This window comes from Sycon ciliatum, chromosome 6 (assembly GCF_964019385.1).
Source record: "Sycon ciliatum chromosome 6, ocSycCili1.1, whole genome shotgun sequence".
NCBI lineage: Eukaryota > Metazoa > Porifera > Calcarea > Leucosolenida > Sycettidae > Sycon > Sycon ciliatum.
In genome coordinates this window covers 2,184,527-2,197,026 of record NC_088648.1, presented here as the reverse complement: position 1 = coordinate 2,197,026, position 12,500 = coordinate 2,184,527, and the positions used below count along the sequence as shown (strand labels likewise).

Below are 12,500 nucleotides of genomic sequence, written 5' to 3'. Positions count from 1 at the left end.
AATATTTAATAAAACAATAAAAAGAACTAACTCTGCCGTCATCACCATGCATCAACTCGTCTTGTTTTTTCTTCTGTATACTGTGCTGTTGTTCAAGTAAGATTTGAAATATCGGTGGCGACTTTGGCAAAAATGTTTAAAACAATTTCGTGTGTGCATGTGATCATGCATTATCTGACTGTCTCTGTGTTTGTGTGCTACATGCAATTGTCACCACCCATGCTGCACAGACATGAATGAGTCTATGCTGACACCGCTTGCGGATACTCAGGTCAGCGGGGATTCGTTCTCTCTCACCTACCCGGTGGTCTTTGGATCCAGCTATGCAGAGTACAGCAACGTTACGGTAAGACCATGGAGTTCTATACTCTATACAAACTACTTCAAATACAGTCGAATGATGTCCTTTTCTCTTTTAGCTATAGGTGTAGGCCAGAGACCGTTTGGAGAGTGTTGTGAAGATGTACTTTTGAAGTATGGGTATCGTGGATGGCTACAGTGGAGTCTTCACACTTTTGACAAATACAGTCGTGGCCAAAGAAATCCGACCCGCGTGCCAAAAGCAGCGCCAAGGCTCGTGCGGAGCCCTACAGCCCTCGGATCGGTTTTTGGAGCGTGCCGCGATGATGTTATGTAATTGAAATGGAAGCGCGGCGCTACTTTAGAATCGTGGGCCGTATTTCTCTGGCCACGACCGTACTTAGTGTGCTAATGCACGTATGTGCAGGGCAGCAGCGGTGGTTGCCTTGTATTGGCTTGGGATTGGTTGGGCTGGATGTTGCCTTGGTTACTGTACTGCGCTGTGATCTCTGCACTTTGGTAACAGACATAGTCAAGAATGCAGCTACACTGGAAGTTGTCATAAATCCTTAGATCAGAAAGCCCTGCAGGCTTGTTGGAAAGGCACAGGCATCATTGCAGGAGACAAATGGGTAGAATAGCTCCTTCTGTTGTTGGACATTGAGCCCCTGCTGAAGATGGATTCGGATCCTCTGTGGGGATTGTGTTGGAGGACATATTGCGGGTATGTTTGTCGATGCTAAGTTATAAGCATTTTGCTTGTGTGTGTGTGCGTGTGTGTGTGTGTGTGTGTGTGTGTGTGTGTGTGTGTGTGTGTGTGTGTGTGTGTGTGTTCATGTGTCAACGACACAGGTGTCGAGGAACGGATTCGTGTCGTTGGCCGGCTTCACGGGCGGTTACAACCGTATTGACCGTGTGACTGACAGTATTGCTCTGGTGGCACCGCTGTGGACTAACACTGCTACAGCCAGCCGTTGCAATTCAGGTACGGTGACTAGCCATGTTGTGAGCAACAGCACCGACGCAGCCACCTTCTCGCAGATCCTTCAGGCAGTGAGGGCGTCCTCCATTGGCAGTGAAGAGTTCACACCCAGCGAGGCGGTCGTCACGACCTGGCGTGAGATGCGCGAGAATGACACACACGACAGAGTAAGTCTCGCATCCCATTCAGACAATGATGAGATGATTTTGCCGTTCAGCCGTAATGGGTTGATGGTCACCGTGCAGTATGGAATGCTCTTGCAATTTCTACGAAATGGGCACCATAACTGAGTTTTTCGCCAGATTTAGCACTGATGACTGCAGATGTGCTGATCCGAATCCCATTTCCGGCCAAATTGGAATTGGGATTTTGGGCCTACATTTTGAGCTATTTGACCGTACACTCTCGTGCATGCTGGTTTATAGCGTGTCCCATCAGTCATTGCTTTGGATAGGTGTGTGTGTGTGTGTGTGTGTATATGTTTGTGTGTGTGTGTATGTGTGTATGTGTGTGTGTGTGTGTGTGTGTGTGTGTGTGTGTGTGTGCATGTGTCTGTGTGTGCGTGCGTGTGTATGTGTGTGCGTGTGTATGTGTGTGTGTGTGTGTGTGCGTGTGTGTGTATGTGCGTGTGTGTGCGTGCGTACATGCGTGTGTGTGTGTGTGTGTGTGTGTGTGTGTGTGTGTGTGTGTGTGTGTGTGTGTGTAAGTGCGTTTGTGTGTGTGTATTGTTGCCCATTCCACTGCCTGTCATGTAACCGGTGCTTTCGATCTGCTGCTGGATTTAAACGGCACAATTGCGCGCGTGGCAGGCGACCAACAGCGAGGGAGTGTCTTGAGTTCAAGTTCTGCTGTGCGTGCGGCGAGAGATATCGCAGACAGCAGGATCTGCAGCGGCATGAGGCCGGATGTTCTGCCGCGACGCCGTGATGCTACCCCTTTGTTTCCCTCCTCATCAGGGCAGCTTAGCCGTTTAACGGCAGCTGTTTGTCAAGGTCAAGATGTGTGTGTGTGTGTGTGTGTGTAAGTGTGTGTAAGTGTGTGTGTGTAAGTGTGTGTGTGTAAGTGTGTGTGTGTGTGTAAGTGTGTGTGTGTGTGTGTAAGTGTGTGTGTGTAAGTGTGTGTGTGTGTGCGTGTGCGTGTGTGTGTGTGTGCATGACGAAAGTAATGTTACTGTCTATATTTTTGTCCTGTTTCCACTTCAGCGCAACACATTCCAGGCAGCCATCATTGGTGACGAGTGTCAGACGTTTGCCCTGTTCTTCTACCCCAAGTATGGTGTCAGCTGGCTGGGTAACCCCAAGGCTGTGGTGGCTGCATGGCGTCCCACAAATGGCAACGTCGAGAGCTACTTCAGCCCAGCCAGCGTAGCACGTCAGCTAGTCACCAGGCTAACACCGGGCTGCAGCCAGCGTCTGCGCGGCATCAAGAAATGCCGTGCCCTTGTGGAGACTCCGTCCTACCTCCAGTCCACCGCCAATCTCCTCCAGTGCCCGGCAGAGCGTGCAACAACCTCTGTACTCGGCATCTTTGAGCGACAGCCCGCAGTCTCTGGCAGCTACCTCTGCTACAGGTCAACCCCGGTCTCCAATGGATCACGCTACCAGGCTTCTTCGGTAAGCCATGCGTGAGCTAGCTGCCTGCTTGCCTTGCATTGTATCTTGGTACTGCTGGTCCTATTGTGTTGTTCGTTTGTTTAGGTTTATTTTACTTCACCAGAAGCACAGGCAAAATCTACCTTCTCACTGGGCCTATTGCCACAGTTCTCGCAAAATGATCAAGTGTATTGCCTGTGCCCGACTGTGCTTGCTGAATGAGTTACCCCCGGCCCCTGTCTAAAGGGTGAGTATCGTGTGTTTCATGCTTACAACCCATGTTTGTTTTGTGTGTGTGTGTTTGCGCTTTGTGTTGTCAGGTCTGCTGCTATGGCAGTGACGGACTTCTTGTTGATAGTGGTGCCCTTCAGGCGTACGAGACATACCAAGTCATCGATGCTTCTATCCTGGCCTACTGCCAGCAGGGAGGCGTTCTGAACGAGTTCTTTGGCAAGCGCCGCTCGCCCAGAGCCACCACAACCAGAGTGGCACTGACTCAAGGTAACGATGAACTGCTGCTGCTGCTGTTGCTTCACTCTCTTTGTAGACTAAACAAATTCACGGTTTGCATGAAACTCGGCTGGAGGCAGCCGAAGACTGTGATCTATTTCCCTACTTCATACAACGCAATACCATTTGTGTTCAGGGCTAAGTTTTGGTTACGGGATTGGTTCCGAGGCGAACTGCAGCGGCTGAACATTTGTAAGCATGTACGCATAGTTCGATGTAATGACATACTATCAAACACAAACTGAAGTTTTGAAAATGTTTGGTTGCTACCTGCTACGCATTAATCCCATGTGATCTGCTCTGTCCACTTTGTCCACAGCTTCTGGATTTGGTGACCCTCACTTGACCAACTTCGAGGGTGAGGACTTTGATTTCCATGGCATTGGCGAGTACCTGATGGCAAGGTTTGCAACACCAGCGGCGTACAATTTCTCCATTTTCACAAGGCTGGAAGTGGCCCCGGTTAATGCACTCAACTTCACGTCTATCACCCGCGTAGCCATCAACCTCTGTAAGCTGATCAATGTTTTTCTGCGTGTGTATGTCTGTGTGTCTGCCTGTCTGTGTGTGCGCGTGTGTGTGCGCGCGCATGTGTGTGTGTGTGTGTGTGTGTGTGTGTGTGTGTGTGTGTGTGTGTGTGTATGTGTGCTTGCTGTGTCACTAAATGGCAATTTCTGACATTGATTTGGTGAAGAGCGCAGTAAAGTGCTGCATGAATTGGGCCGGACCAGATTTCGGCCAACTTGGGCATAGGCCATCACGGCTCATTCGGTTTCTTGCTCATAAAGCTGGCTATTTTTTCACACAGCTACACAGCATGCAAGTACGAGTTCTCATAGTTCAAGAATAAGGGAAATGTTGGTGCCTACAGTCCATTCATTGGAAACTGGCACCCTAACTTTTTGGTGTCTCCTGCACATAGTTGCAGATATTGTGAAAACAACAGTACATCCTGCATTGTGTGACCCGTGCAATTACTCCTTGCCACATTTGAGGCCAGAAAAGTCGAAGAACAAGGAAATAGAAATTCAGCCAGGTTTTACAAAATTGGGACAGGTATACCATAGCAAAATGTATGGAGGAGCAGACCGCAAACCCAGATTTTGAGATTTAAAGTGGGTTTTTAATCCTCAATTCGGCCCAAATCGGACTTTCGAAAGCCAGCGGGACAGTTTCCGGCGATGAATGGACTGTAGGACGAGATTAAAACTTAGGATAACACTGTATGAAGCGGCTGGCTACCCTGAGATCTCCAGATGTTCACGCATGTTCGCTGAGCAAGATCCCATTAACATCTGCTTGTTTGTGTGCTTCGTGTTCTTTGGCTCACCACAGGGATCAGTAGGTTGCAGCAGACTCTGAGCGTGGAGGTGTTTGCATACAGCAACAACACCCTTGCCATTGTCGGAGATGATCAGCTGGTGCAGAGTATCCGCGCCGGCAACCATACCTATTTCAGACTGCACAGCGGCAGTCTTGTGACGTCGTACGGCTCAAGCAGTGTGCAAGTCTCCGTTCAGCAAGCACCTGTCCTCTTCTTGGCCTTCCAAGGTTGGTTGCTACTGCACTCCACTGCAATGTAACAAGAAAAAGTTCTGGTAGAGCATGTCTGATAGCAGTGTATGCCTTTTATTGAGTTTGATGACCGTCACGTCGCGTATTAAAGTCGGGCTTAAGCCTGTAGAAGCCGATGTCAGAGTTGGCCATCTATTCAAACCAAGTACATGTATTTCTGTGCGTGTCAACACTAAAATCAGGCTTATTGCCAGTGTATCTTGAAAATCCGGCTTGTATTCAAAACAGGCTTCCATACGAGCCAGGCTTTAATACAAGACACCACGGTAATTTTATTGATGTTTCTGGTGCATGCCTGTTTTTCATTCTGGCGAATTCAGAGTTGTGGAGATTTCAGCGCTTAGCTGCCCTCACCTCGTGTCCTCGGGCCTCGGTTGTACTTACGCCAGCACACGGTGCATGGGTGCATGCCTTCACGTGCATTTCAAGATGTGAATTGATGTTTGTATGTGTTCGTTGCACAGTGGCGCATGATCCCTTCTCCACCGTGGACGGTCTTCTCAACATGTCTCGTCCCAGCGTTGATCTGAGCAACTCGGCAAGTGTTCTGGCTGCCGCGGCAACTCGTAAGTTATTTTCCGCACTTTAAGAAAAACTGTACAACTAGCTGGCCTTGAAATGCTGTCCTAACGGTATCCCATGTTCTGAGGTGTTTTCACCAAGTCGTGCAACTTCTAATCTGTCATTTTTGCACCAAATTCAGATTCACAATGGACAGGTCGGCTCCATTCTGTCCGCCGTGTGGGCAAATTGTCCACGTGTACCCCGCCATTCATTTCGATTTTGTGTCCCAGAAATCCCTGGCTTCAAATTCACTTTTCTTATTCCATTTTCCATTTTTCAATCTTGTTCATAGAGAATGGATGCAGCATAGAGCTGGTCGCATCATGAAAATTGACGCATTTCTGAAAATGGGCAGCTGCCCATTGTCAATTGTGCATTCTTGTTTGCATCTGTCTCGTGCACTGACGCTGGATCTGTGCACGTATGTCTGTGTGTTGGTCTGTATGTCTGTATGTCTGTATGTCTGTCTGTCTGTCTGTCTGTCTGTCTGTCTGTCTGTGTCCATCTGTGTCTGTCTGTGTCCATCTGTGTCTGTCTGTGTCCATCTGTGTCTGTCTGTGTCCATCTGTGTCTGTCTGTCTGTCTGTCTGTCTGTCTGTCTGTCTGTCATAACAAACAGTGCAAGTTCAGCCAGACCATGATGTGTTCACCTACGATGACAACACCACCTACGCAACATACAATCCAGCTGGCGTTGTGCCCAACCAGGCTGTTGTCGACGTGCTGAACATCAGCAGCGAGGCAAACGCCACTTGCGATGGAGACTTAGCTTGCCTGGCCGACTTCATTGCAACTGGCAGCACCACACTGGCCGCATCTACCCTCGTGACGGAGAAAGCTCTTCAGCAATCCTCCATTGCCGTGGGTATGTACACACACTCTTGTGCGCTTGGGTCTTGTTGTTGTTGTTTTTTGTTGTTTTTTACTTCACCAGATACACAGGCATGTCTGCCTTCTCACCTAACCGTACGCCTAGACTCTCACTGAAAGATTAATGTATTCTAACAGTATGTACACGTGGACATGCACACTATTTTGTCACAGTGCAACAACGTGAAGCTTTCCAGGACTATCGTGTTGTGTACTCTGTGCATAAGGATCAGAATGCGTTTTTGAGGCGTTATGGATAGTAGCAAGAGTACATAACCAAGAGTGTGCAACTGCCTGCACAACCTCTATGCTGTGCTGCGACGGCAGAACTTCACATCACGTGACATGGTTCAAAAGGTTATGCTGGCAAACAGTGCAAAGTGACCACAAGAGAGTTGTACCCAAAGCTGGGCTGCGTACAACCCAGTATCTATCATGCACTAGAGTGCACGGGTTCATCACGTGATGTGAAGTTCTGCCGTCGCAGACCCCATAGCTGGAGTTGCACACTCTTGGGTTATGTACTCTTGATAGTAGTAGCACCGCGATTCTCTTGGTTGATAGCCTGTACCCTGTGAAGATGCTTGTGTTCACTACGGATCCAACTTCAAGATTGAACTTCAGGCTGGTTTGTGTCAACATACATACATTATACAAAAATTGCTTTGACACACACTTGAAAGGAATCAAAAGCATTTCTGCTGTTTCACGGTTTTATCTGATCATCAGACAACAACTAGACTACAATTTTCAGAAGATATGATGATATAGGCTGCAAGCTATATTGCTCGGGCTTGAATTGAAGTCTGACCTTCCCGTCAGCTTGCACAAGAATACGATTAACTCGACTTGTGTGCCATGACTTGTTTTCTTTCAGCTCGCAGTCCACCACTGATAACATTGTCTACTGATGTCCTCAATGCTAACTTCAATGTAACCAGCAACTTGACTGTTCGTGCTGCTGCTGCGCTCACTCTTAACATCTCGGTTATCGAAGTGGCCACCTCCAGCGGAATTGTCCCTGGTGATCTGGTGTCGGCGTACTCCCCGCAGTCTGGATTGGTGCTTAGCTGGACTCCCAGCCAGCGCCAGCCAAGCAGCAGTATTATGCTACGCGTGCGTGCCGTTGACTCGGCCAACCAGGCATCCATCGTCACCGTGCCAATCACCCTCTGCAGCTGCTTTGGAGAGTGCAGCGCTGCACCAGCCAGCACTGCTGTCTCAACAGCCTTCACTCTACTTGCATGTACTGCATGCTTGCCAGGTGAGAGATGACGTCAATCCGGGTACTTTATTATTATACATGGTCAACAAAGGAAAGTTTGAGAACTTAGAACTATAGTCTGTTTCAAAAAGATTAGCAATCAGGTTTTGGTCTTAAAAAGTATGAAGATAAGGGGAAATTGGACAACGAAGTACATAAAAGGGCTGGTTAGGGCACGGCAAATTGTTCTGTGAAGGTTTCGGAACAATTGGACAAGCCGTTAAGGAGTTAGAATTTCGGCCAGGTTTCCGGCCTTTTCCCATGGTTTGCAATTTGCCCAGGAAGCCAGTATCGATTTTTCTATCAAAACCCACGATTTATCTTTTCCTTTCTGGCCTTGTGGTTATGAATGCTGTCTGCTGACCATGAAGTTGTGAGTTCAAATCCCAACCTATCTTCAACTCACACTTCTTTTCATTGTTTTTTGGTGATCAAGCAGACTTGTAGTTGTTCACGATTGTTGTTGTTGGAGTTCCCGCTTCCTCCCGAACTGACTGACACTTGACTGGCTCACGCCATGTGAACACACCCACAACACTGAAACGGTGTGAGTGAATACGGAAGTCATTGCGCTGTAGCTACGTGTTGAATACACCGGCACATCGATCGATCGATTTCTTTTAGAATTATTTTAGTATTTCAAGATCGCCAATTTATTTGAATTTAGAAGTCAACGCCGTCTTCTATCAGCTTCCACAGGCGTCTGCTTTTCTCAAAATGTTGTCGAAGTCATACGGATAGCTTCGCCAAGTCATGGCCTTGGGAATGAGTCTGTGTCGATGTCGTTTTCGTCACATGGTGAGAGTAAATAGCATCGCAGCTCAAGGAAACTATTTGGTCACAAAACATATTGGGACCCATGCCGCTCGTCAGCCTTGGCATTTACTACACTTTCGACATGTCCTCTCTGACTCCATATGGCATAATCGATACGAGGAAGAACTCGTTTGTTGTGAACCAGACGTACACGACTGTACCGACATCGACCTGAGTGAGTTGTCATTTTTCATGCTTTCGCGCGGAATATTTCTTCGAGTTCACAGTGAGTTTTTCCAGGCAGCGCTCGAGCGCTCATACGGTAAGACGGCAAACTCCCCGGGCGATCACCAGGATTGCTAATCTTTTTGAAACTGACTGTAGTTGGAGCTATCAACTTCATATAGGAAAGTTTTATGATAGTATTGAGCAGAATTAGCAAGGCGAAAATCATACGTAGCAATAACAAATGATATTACAATAATTCCTAGAACCTGTTATATCGATAATAATAAAGTGAGCACACTCATTTCACGATACCAACAGAAAAACATGAAAGGATTTTTAAGAGGATTTTTTCATATTGTTCCATTGGTGTCGTGGTATGAGTGCGCTCACTTTATTTTTTGTCGATATTGGGTTTGTTGGGTTTCTTGTCTCCACGCCGCCTTATTACCGTATGTTCCCACTTTTAAAGCCATGGAGGTATATTCGATTGTAAAGCCATGGGCTTCATAAATGAAATGACATTTGAAGTATGTTTTGTGAAAATGAAGGAATAAGTACTATACTAACTAGGGGTGAAATTTGGCACTGAGATCCTGAGTTCGAGTACTCTGGTTTTCTCCGGTCGAATATTCGAGTATTCGAGTATTCATCATCTCCTATAAATTGCACACCGAGGGCCTTAAAATCACATGATACAACCCTGCTTGAACCGAGTAGCAATCATTTTTTCTCAGGTATATTGGTTGCTGGGTCATTTGAGCTCCCTCTACTCGTGAACAAATGTTCACCACACAGACTGCACATCAATATCTGACCACTGCTGCTCTGAAACTGCAGATTTCTGTGGTAAATGCATGTACCACGTATGAACGAGTACTCTGATTTATTCCGAGCACGATTATTTCTGAAAAAACCGAGCGAGTACTCGAGTATTCGGTATAATTGTTTCACCCCTAATACTAACAAACTACAGCCCGGCAGGAAGTGGATTTAGACTGAAATTTCTGTGTGGACTTTTACTTTTATGGCATGGCGTAGTGGGTGAGTCATATTACATCTAAAATAGTTAGGAAAGCAGCGGTGTTTTGAATATAAGGCCATGGCTTTAAAGGCGCTGACATACGGTAGGAACCTGTTATGGTGTTCTTTTTTGCTAACCACGATACGGTGTACAGACAAACACTTAAACTATAGACCTTATTCGATAACGTGATTTTTGGACTCGCCTCCAGGGATTTGTCGTAAGCTGGGGCACGCGTACGTGGCAAGAAAGGCCCAGTTCGTACAAGGGAGTAGTAAAATACCGGTATTTTTCTACTCCTATGTTCCCACACCGAGTCCACTGTGCACTGAGTGCAGATCTCTTGCCACTCCCTGGTTCCCGGGACCCCGGTTCACGTGATTGTGACCTTTATCGAATAACGTCTATAGCTCAACCTAGGTTACAACTTGGCTACATTGAAACAAATGTAGTTTGTGAAGTATGTGACAGCTAATTGACAATGCAAGTGTGTGCTTTACCACAGAAGCCCACGAATGACCTGAGCTGCGTTAGTTGACATGTTACACTTTACAGTGAAACATGTCTAAAACGACCGCTCAAGGGACCTTCAAAATGTAATCTCTGTTACCAGGTAGTCTCCCTATCCAAGGTCATTTGACTGGAAATAGCATCCCTTGATCCTGGTTTCAGTGGTCTTCCTGGACAGGTGGTCGCCTTTGCATGCTTTATTGTACTTGCCATTGTTCGCTTACTTGATTTCTTCTGCTCGTTTGTACTGGTTCAGGTCAAACTGGCCGTATTTGCGAGAGCGACATCGACGCTTGCCTGTCGCAGCCCTGCGGTGGACTGCGGCAATGCTCGGACGAGCCCGCCCCGTCACTGGGCTACCGATGCGGAGCATGCGCAAGCGGTTTCCGCGACGGCGGTTCTTCGAACTTGTCCTGTGTGCCAATGGACGAGTGCGCGGAGGGTGTTGCGGTGTGCGCACCCACAATCAGCACTTGCCAGGATCAGCTTGCCTCCTATTACTGTCCTTGTGCAGTGGGATATACTGGTACTGGAAACAACAGCTGTGTCGGTAAGTTTTTTTACGGATACAATATTTAATTCATTTTATTATAGGTCCTTTTCTCTTTACCTTTAAAAAAAGCTGTGTCGGTAAGTACATGTGGGCGGCAGGGGCGTAGCTGGTCCCCCTCTTAGGGGGGGGGGGGAGGGGGTGCACGGCAGCTGTATCATACATGTACCCTAGGATGGTTGGTGCATGTCATCCTGGGCATTATGTGCATGCTGAACCTAGGTCGAACCTTTTAGGGGCGTGCATTTGCCCCCCGTGCCCATACGGGCTATGCATCTGGGCACTGTGCTGACCCAGTCGCAATATTTGTACTCTTATGATGTGTTGGTCTAGTTGTATGCCAAGCACAGGTGCATGGCTTTGACCTGCGAGAGTGCTCCGCACATGAAGCAGGCAGAGCCTTGTCCGATGTGCCATGAAGCTCTGCGTGACAACCGTATTCTTCCTACCATTGTCAACTTCTGTGCACATACTTGCTGTACTTGTACTAGTACAATTTCAGGGAGTTGGGAGAAGAGGAAGGCAAGCTTTTTTTTTACGAATAAATACTTGTCTGAAATCTCACCGCCACTCCGCCGACTTTGGTTTCGGCGCGAAACATTAAGTCAGCTGTTGTGGTGTATCGTTGTGTTCATTGCTGCTGTCTCTCAAGAAAGGTTACTCTTTTGATTGGGATGTATTTCTGCAGATGTGGACGAGTGTCAAGATGCTCAGTTGAATGACTGTGACCATAAATATGCAACCTGCAACAACACCAGAGGAAGCTATACGTGTGGTTGTATGCGTGGATTCCAGGGACCGGGTATTAGCGCACATGGAGGTTGCCATGGTAAGTTTCCGCATTCTCTCTTTTGCCCTCTCTTGCTCTCTCTCTCTTTCTTTCTTTCTCTCTCTCTCTCTCTCTCTCACACACACACACACACACACACACAAACACACACACACACACACGCACATATACACACACACACACATCCTTGTGTGTTTGTCCTCCTTTTCTGCCCGGTCGCTAGCACATGTTGAGGAAGTCACATAGCCTTTCAGATCAGGGCCAATGAAAATGTCAGCGAAAGTGTTTTGCAGCTCCGTTGGGTTTGGCCCGTTGGCCCTTTTTTCGAGATCATGAGTAATACTGTGGGAGGCAGTCTGTGGCCGCTGGAACCTTGCCGCTGGAACCTTGCCGCTGGAACCTTGCCGCTGGAACCTTGCCGGGTTTCACTAAACCTCACTACTAGTACAGTTGCGCTCGGTGAAATCCGACCAAAAGTGCAAAACTGGCGTCCTGTACCAGTTTTGATTACCTCATTGTATTCGTGCATGTGTACGTCCAGCCGCATTCGTGCCACTTCCACGGCGTCAAGGGCCGTGCCGTGCAAATGAGGGTGCCAAATGTGGGTTGGATTTCACCGAGCACAACTGTACGATAAAAAGCTACAGAAGCGGGAGAAAAGTTAGACTTTGTTTTGAAAGTGACAAAAACGGAAACTCGCGGGTCGGCGCTCAGCGTACCGTAAAAGCCCCAGTATACGCCCACTCGAAAAAACGCCCACCCTCCGTGTACACGCCCAGTCAGGGGACGACAACACTTTTGTTTCAAAATAGCGCCCATGCCCATGTATACGCCCAGGTATGCCGGAAACACCAGTACATGTACAGGTACTGATACCCAATACTTACTGCTATCCCTATTCCTAGTATACTCCCGGTTCCAAAATAACGCCCGTGCCCTTGTATACGCCCAGGAAATCGAGGCTGCTATTCAATACGCCCGGGGGGCT

General features: G+C 47.7%; 1 protein-coding gene across 3 annotated transcripts in view; it reads left to right on the top strand.

The window, feature by feature from the left end:
* The window catches only part of LOC135819142 (uncharacterized), a 93,379-nt gene that overhangs the window by 75,931 nt on the left and 4,948 nt on the right, over window positions 1-12,500 (top strand). For all 3 annotated transcript variants that reach the window (XM_065332299.1, XM_065332301.1, XM_065332300.1), the window contains 11 exons: window positions 231-346; window positions 1,153-1,449; window positions 2,485-2,895; window positions 3,195-3,375; window positions 3,704-3,895; window positions 4,720-4,935; window positions 5,424-5,525; window positions 6,143-6,388; window positions 7,271-7,657; window positions 10,429-10,722; window positions 11,411-11,551. In XM_065332299.1, coding sequence (XP_065188371.1) covers window positions 231-346; window positions 1,153-1,449; window positions 2,485-2,895; window positions 3,195-3,375; window positions 3,704-3,895; window positions 4,720-4,935; window positions 5,424-5,525; window positions 6,143-6,388; window positions 7,271-7,657; window positions 10,429-10,722; window positions 11,411-11,551 — 2,583 coding nt within the window. The remainder of the gene's footprint in view (window positions 1-230; window positions 347-1,152; window positions 1,450-2,484; window positions 2,896-3,194; window positions 3,376-3,703; window positions 3,896-4,719; window positions 4,936-5,423; window positions 5,526-6,142; window positions 6,389-7,270; window positions 7,658-10,428; window positions 10,723-11,410; window positions 11,552-12,500) is intronic.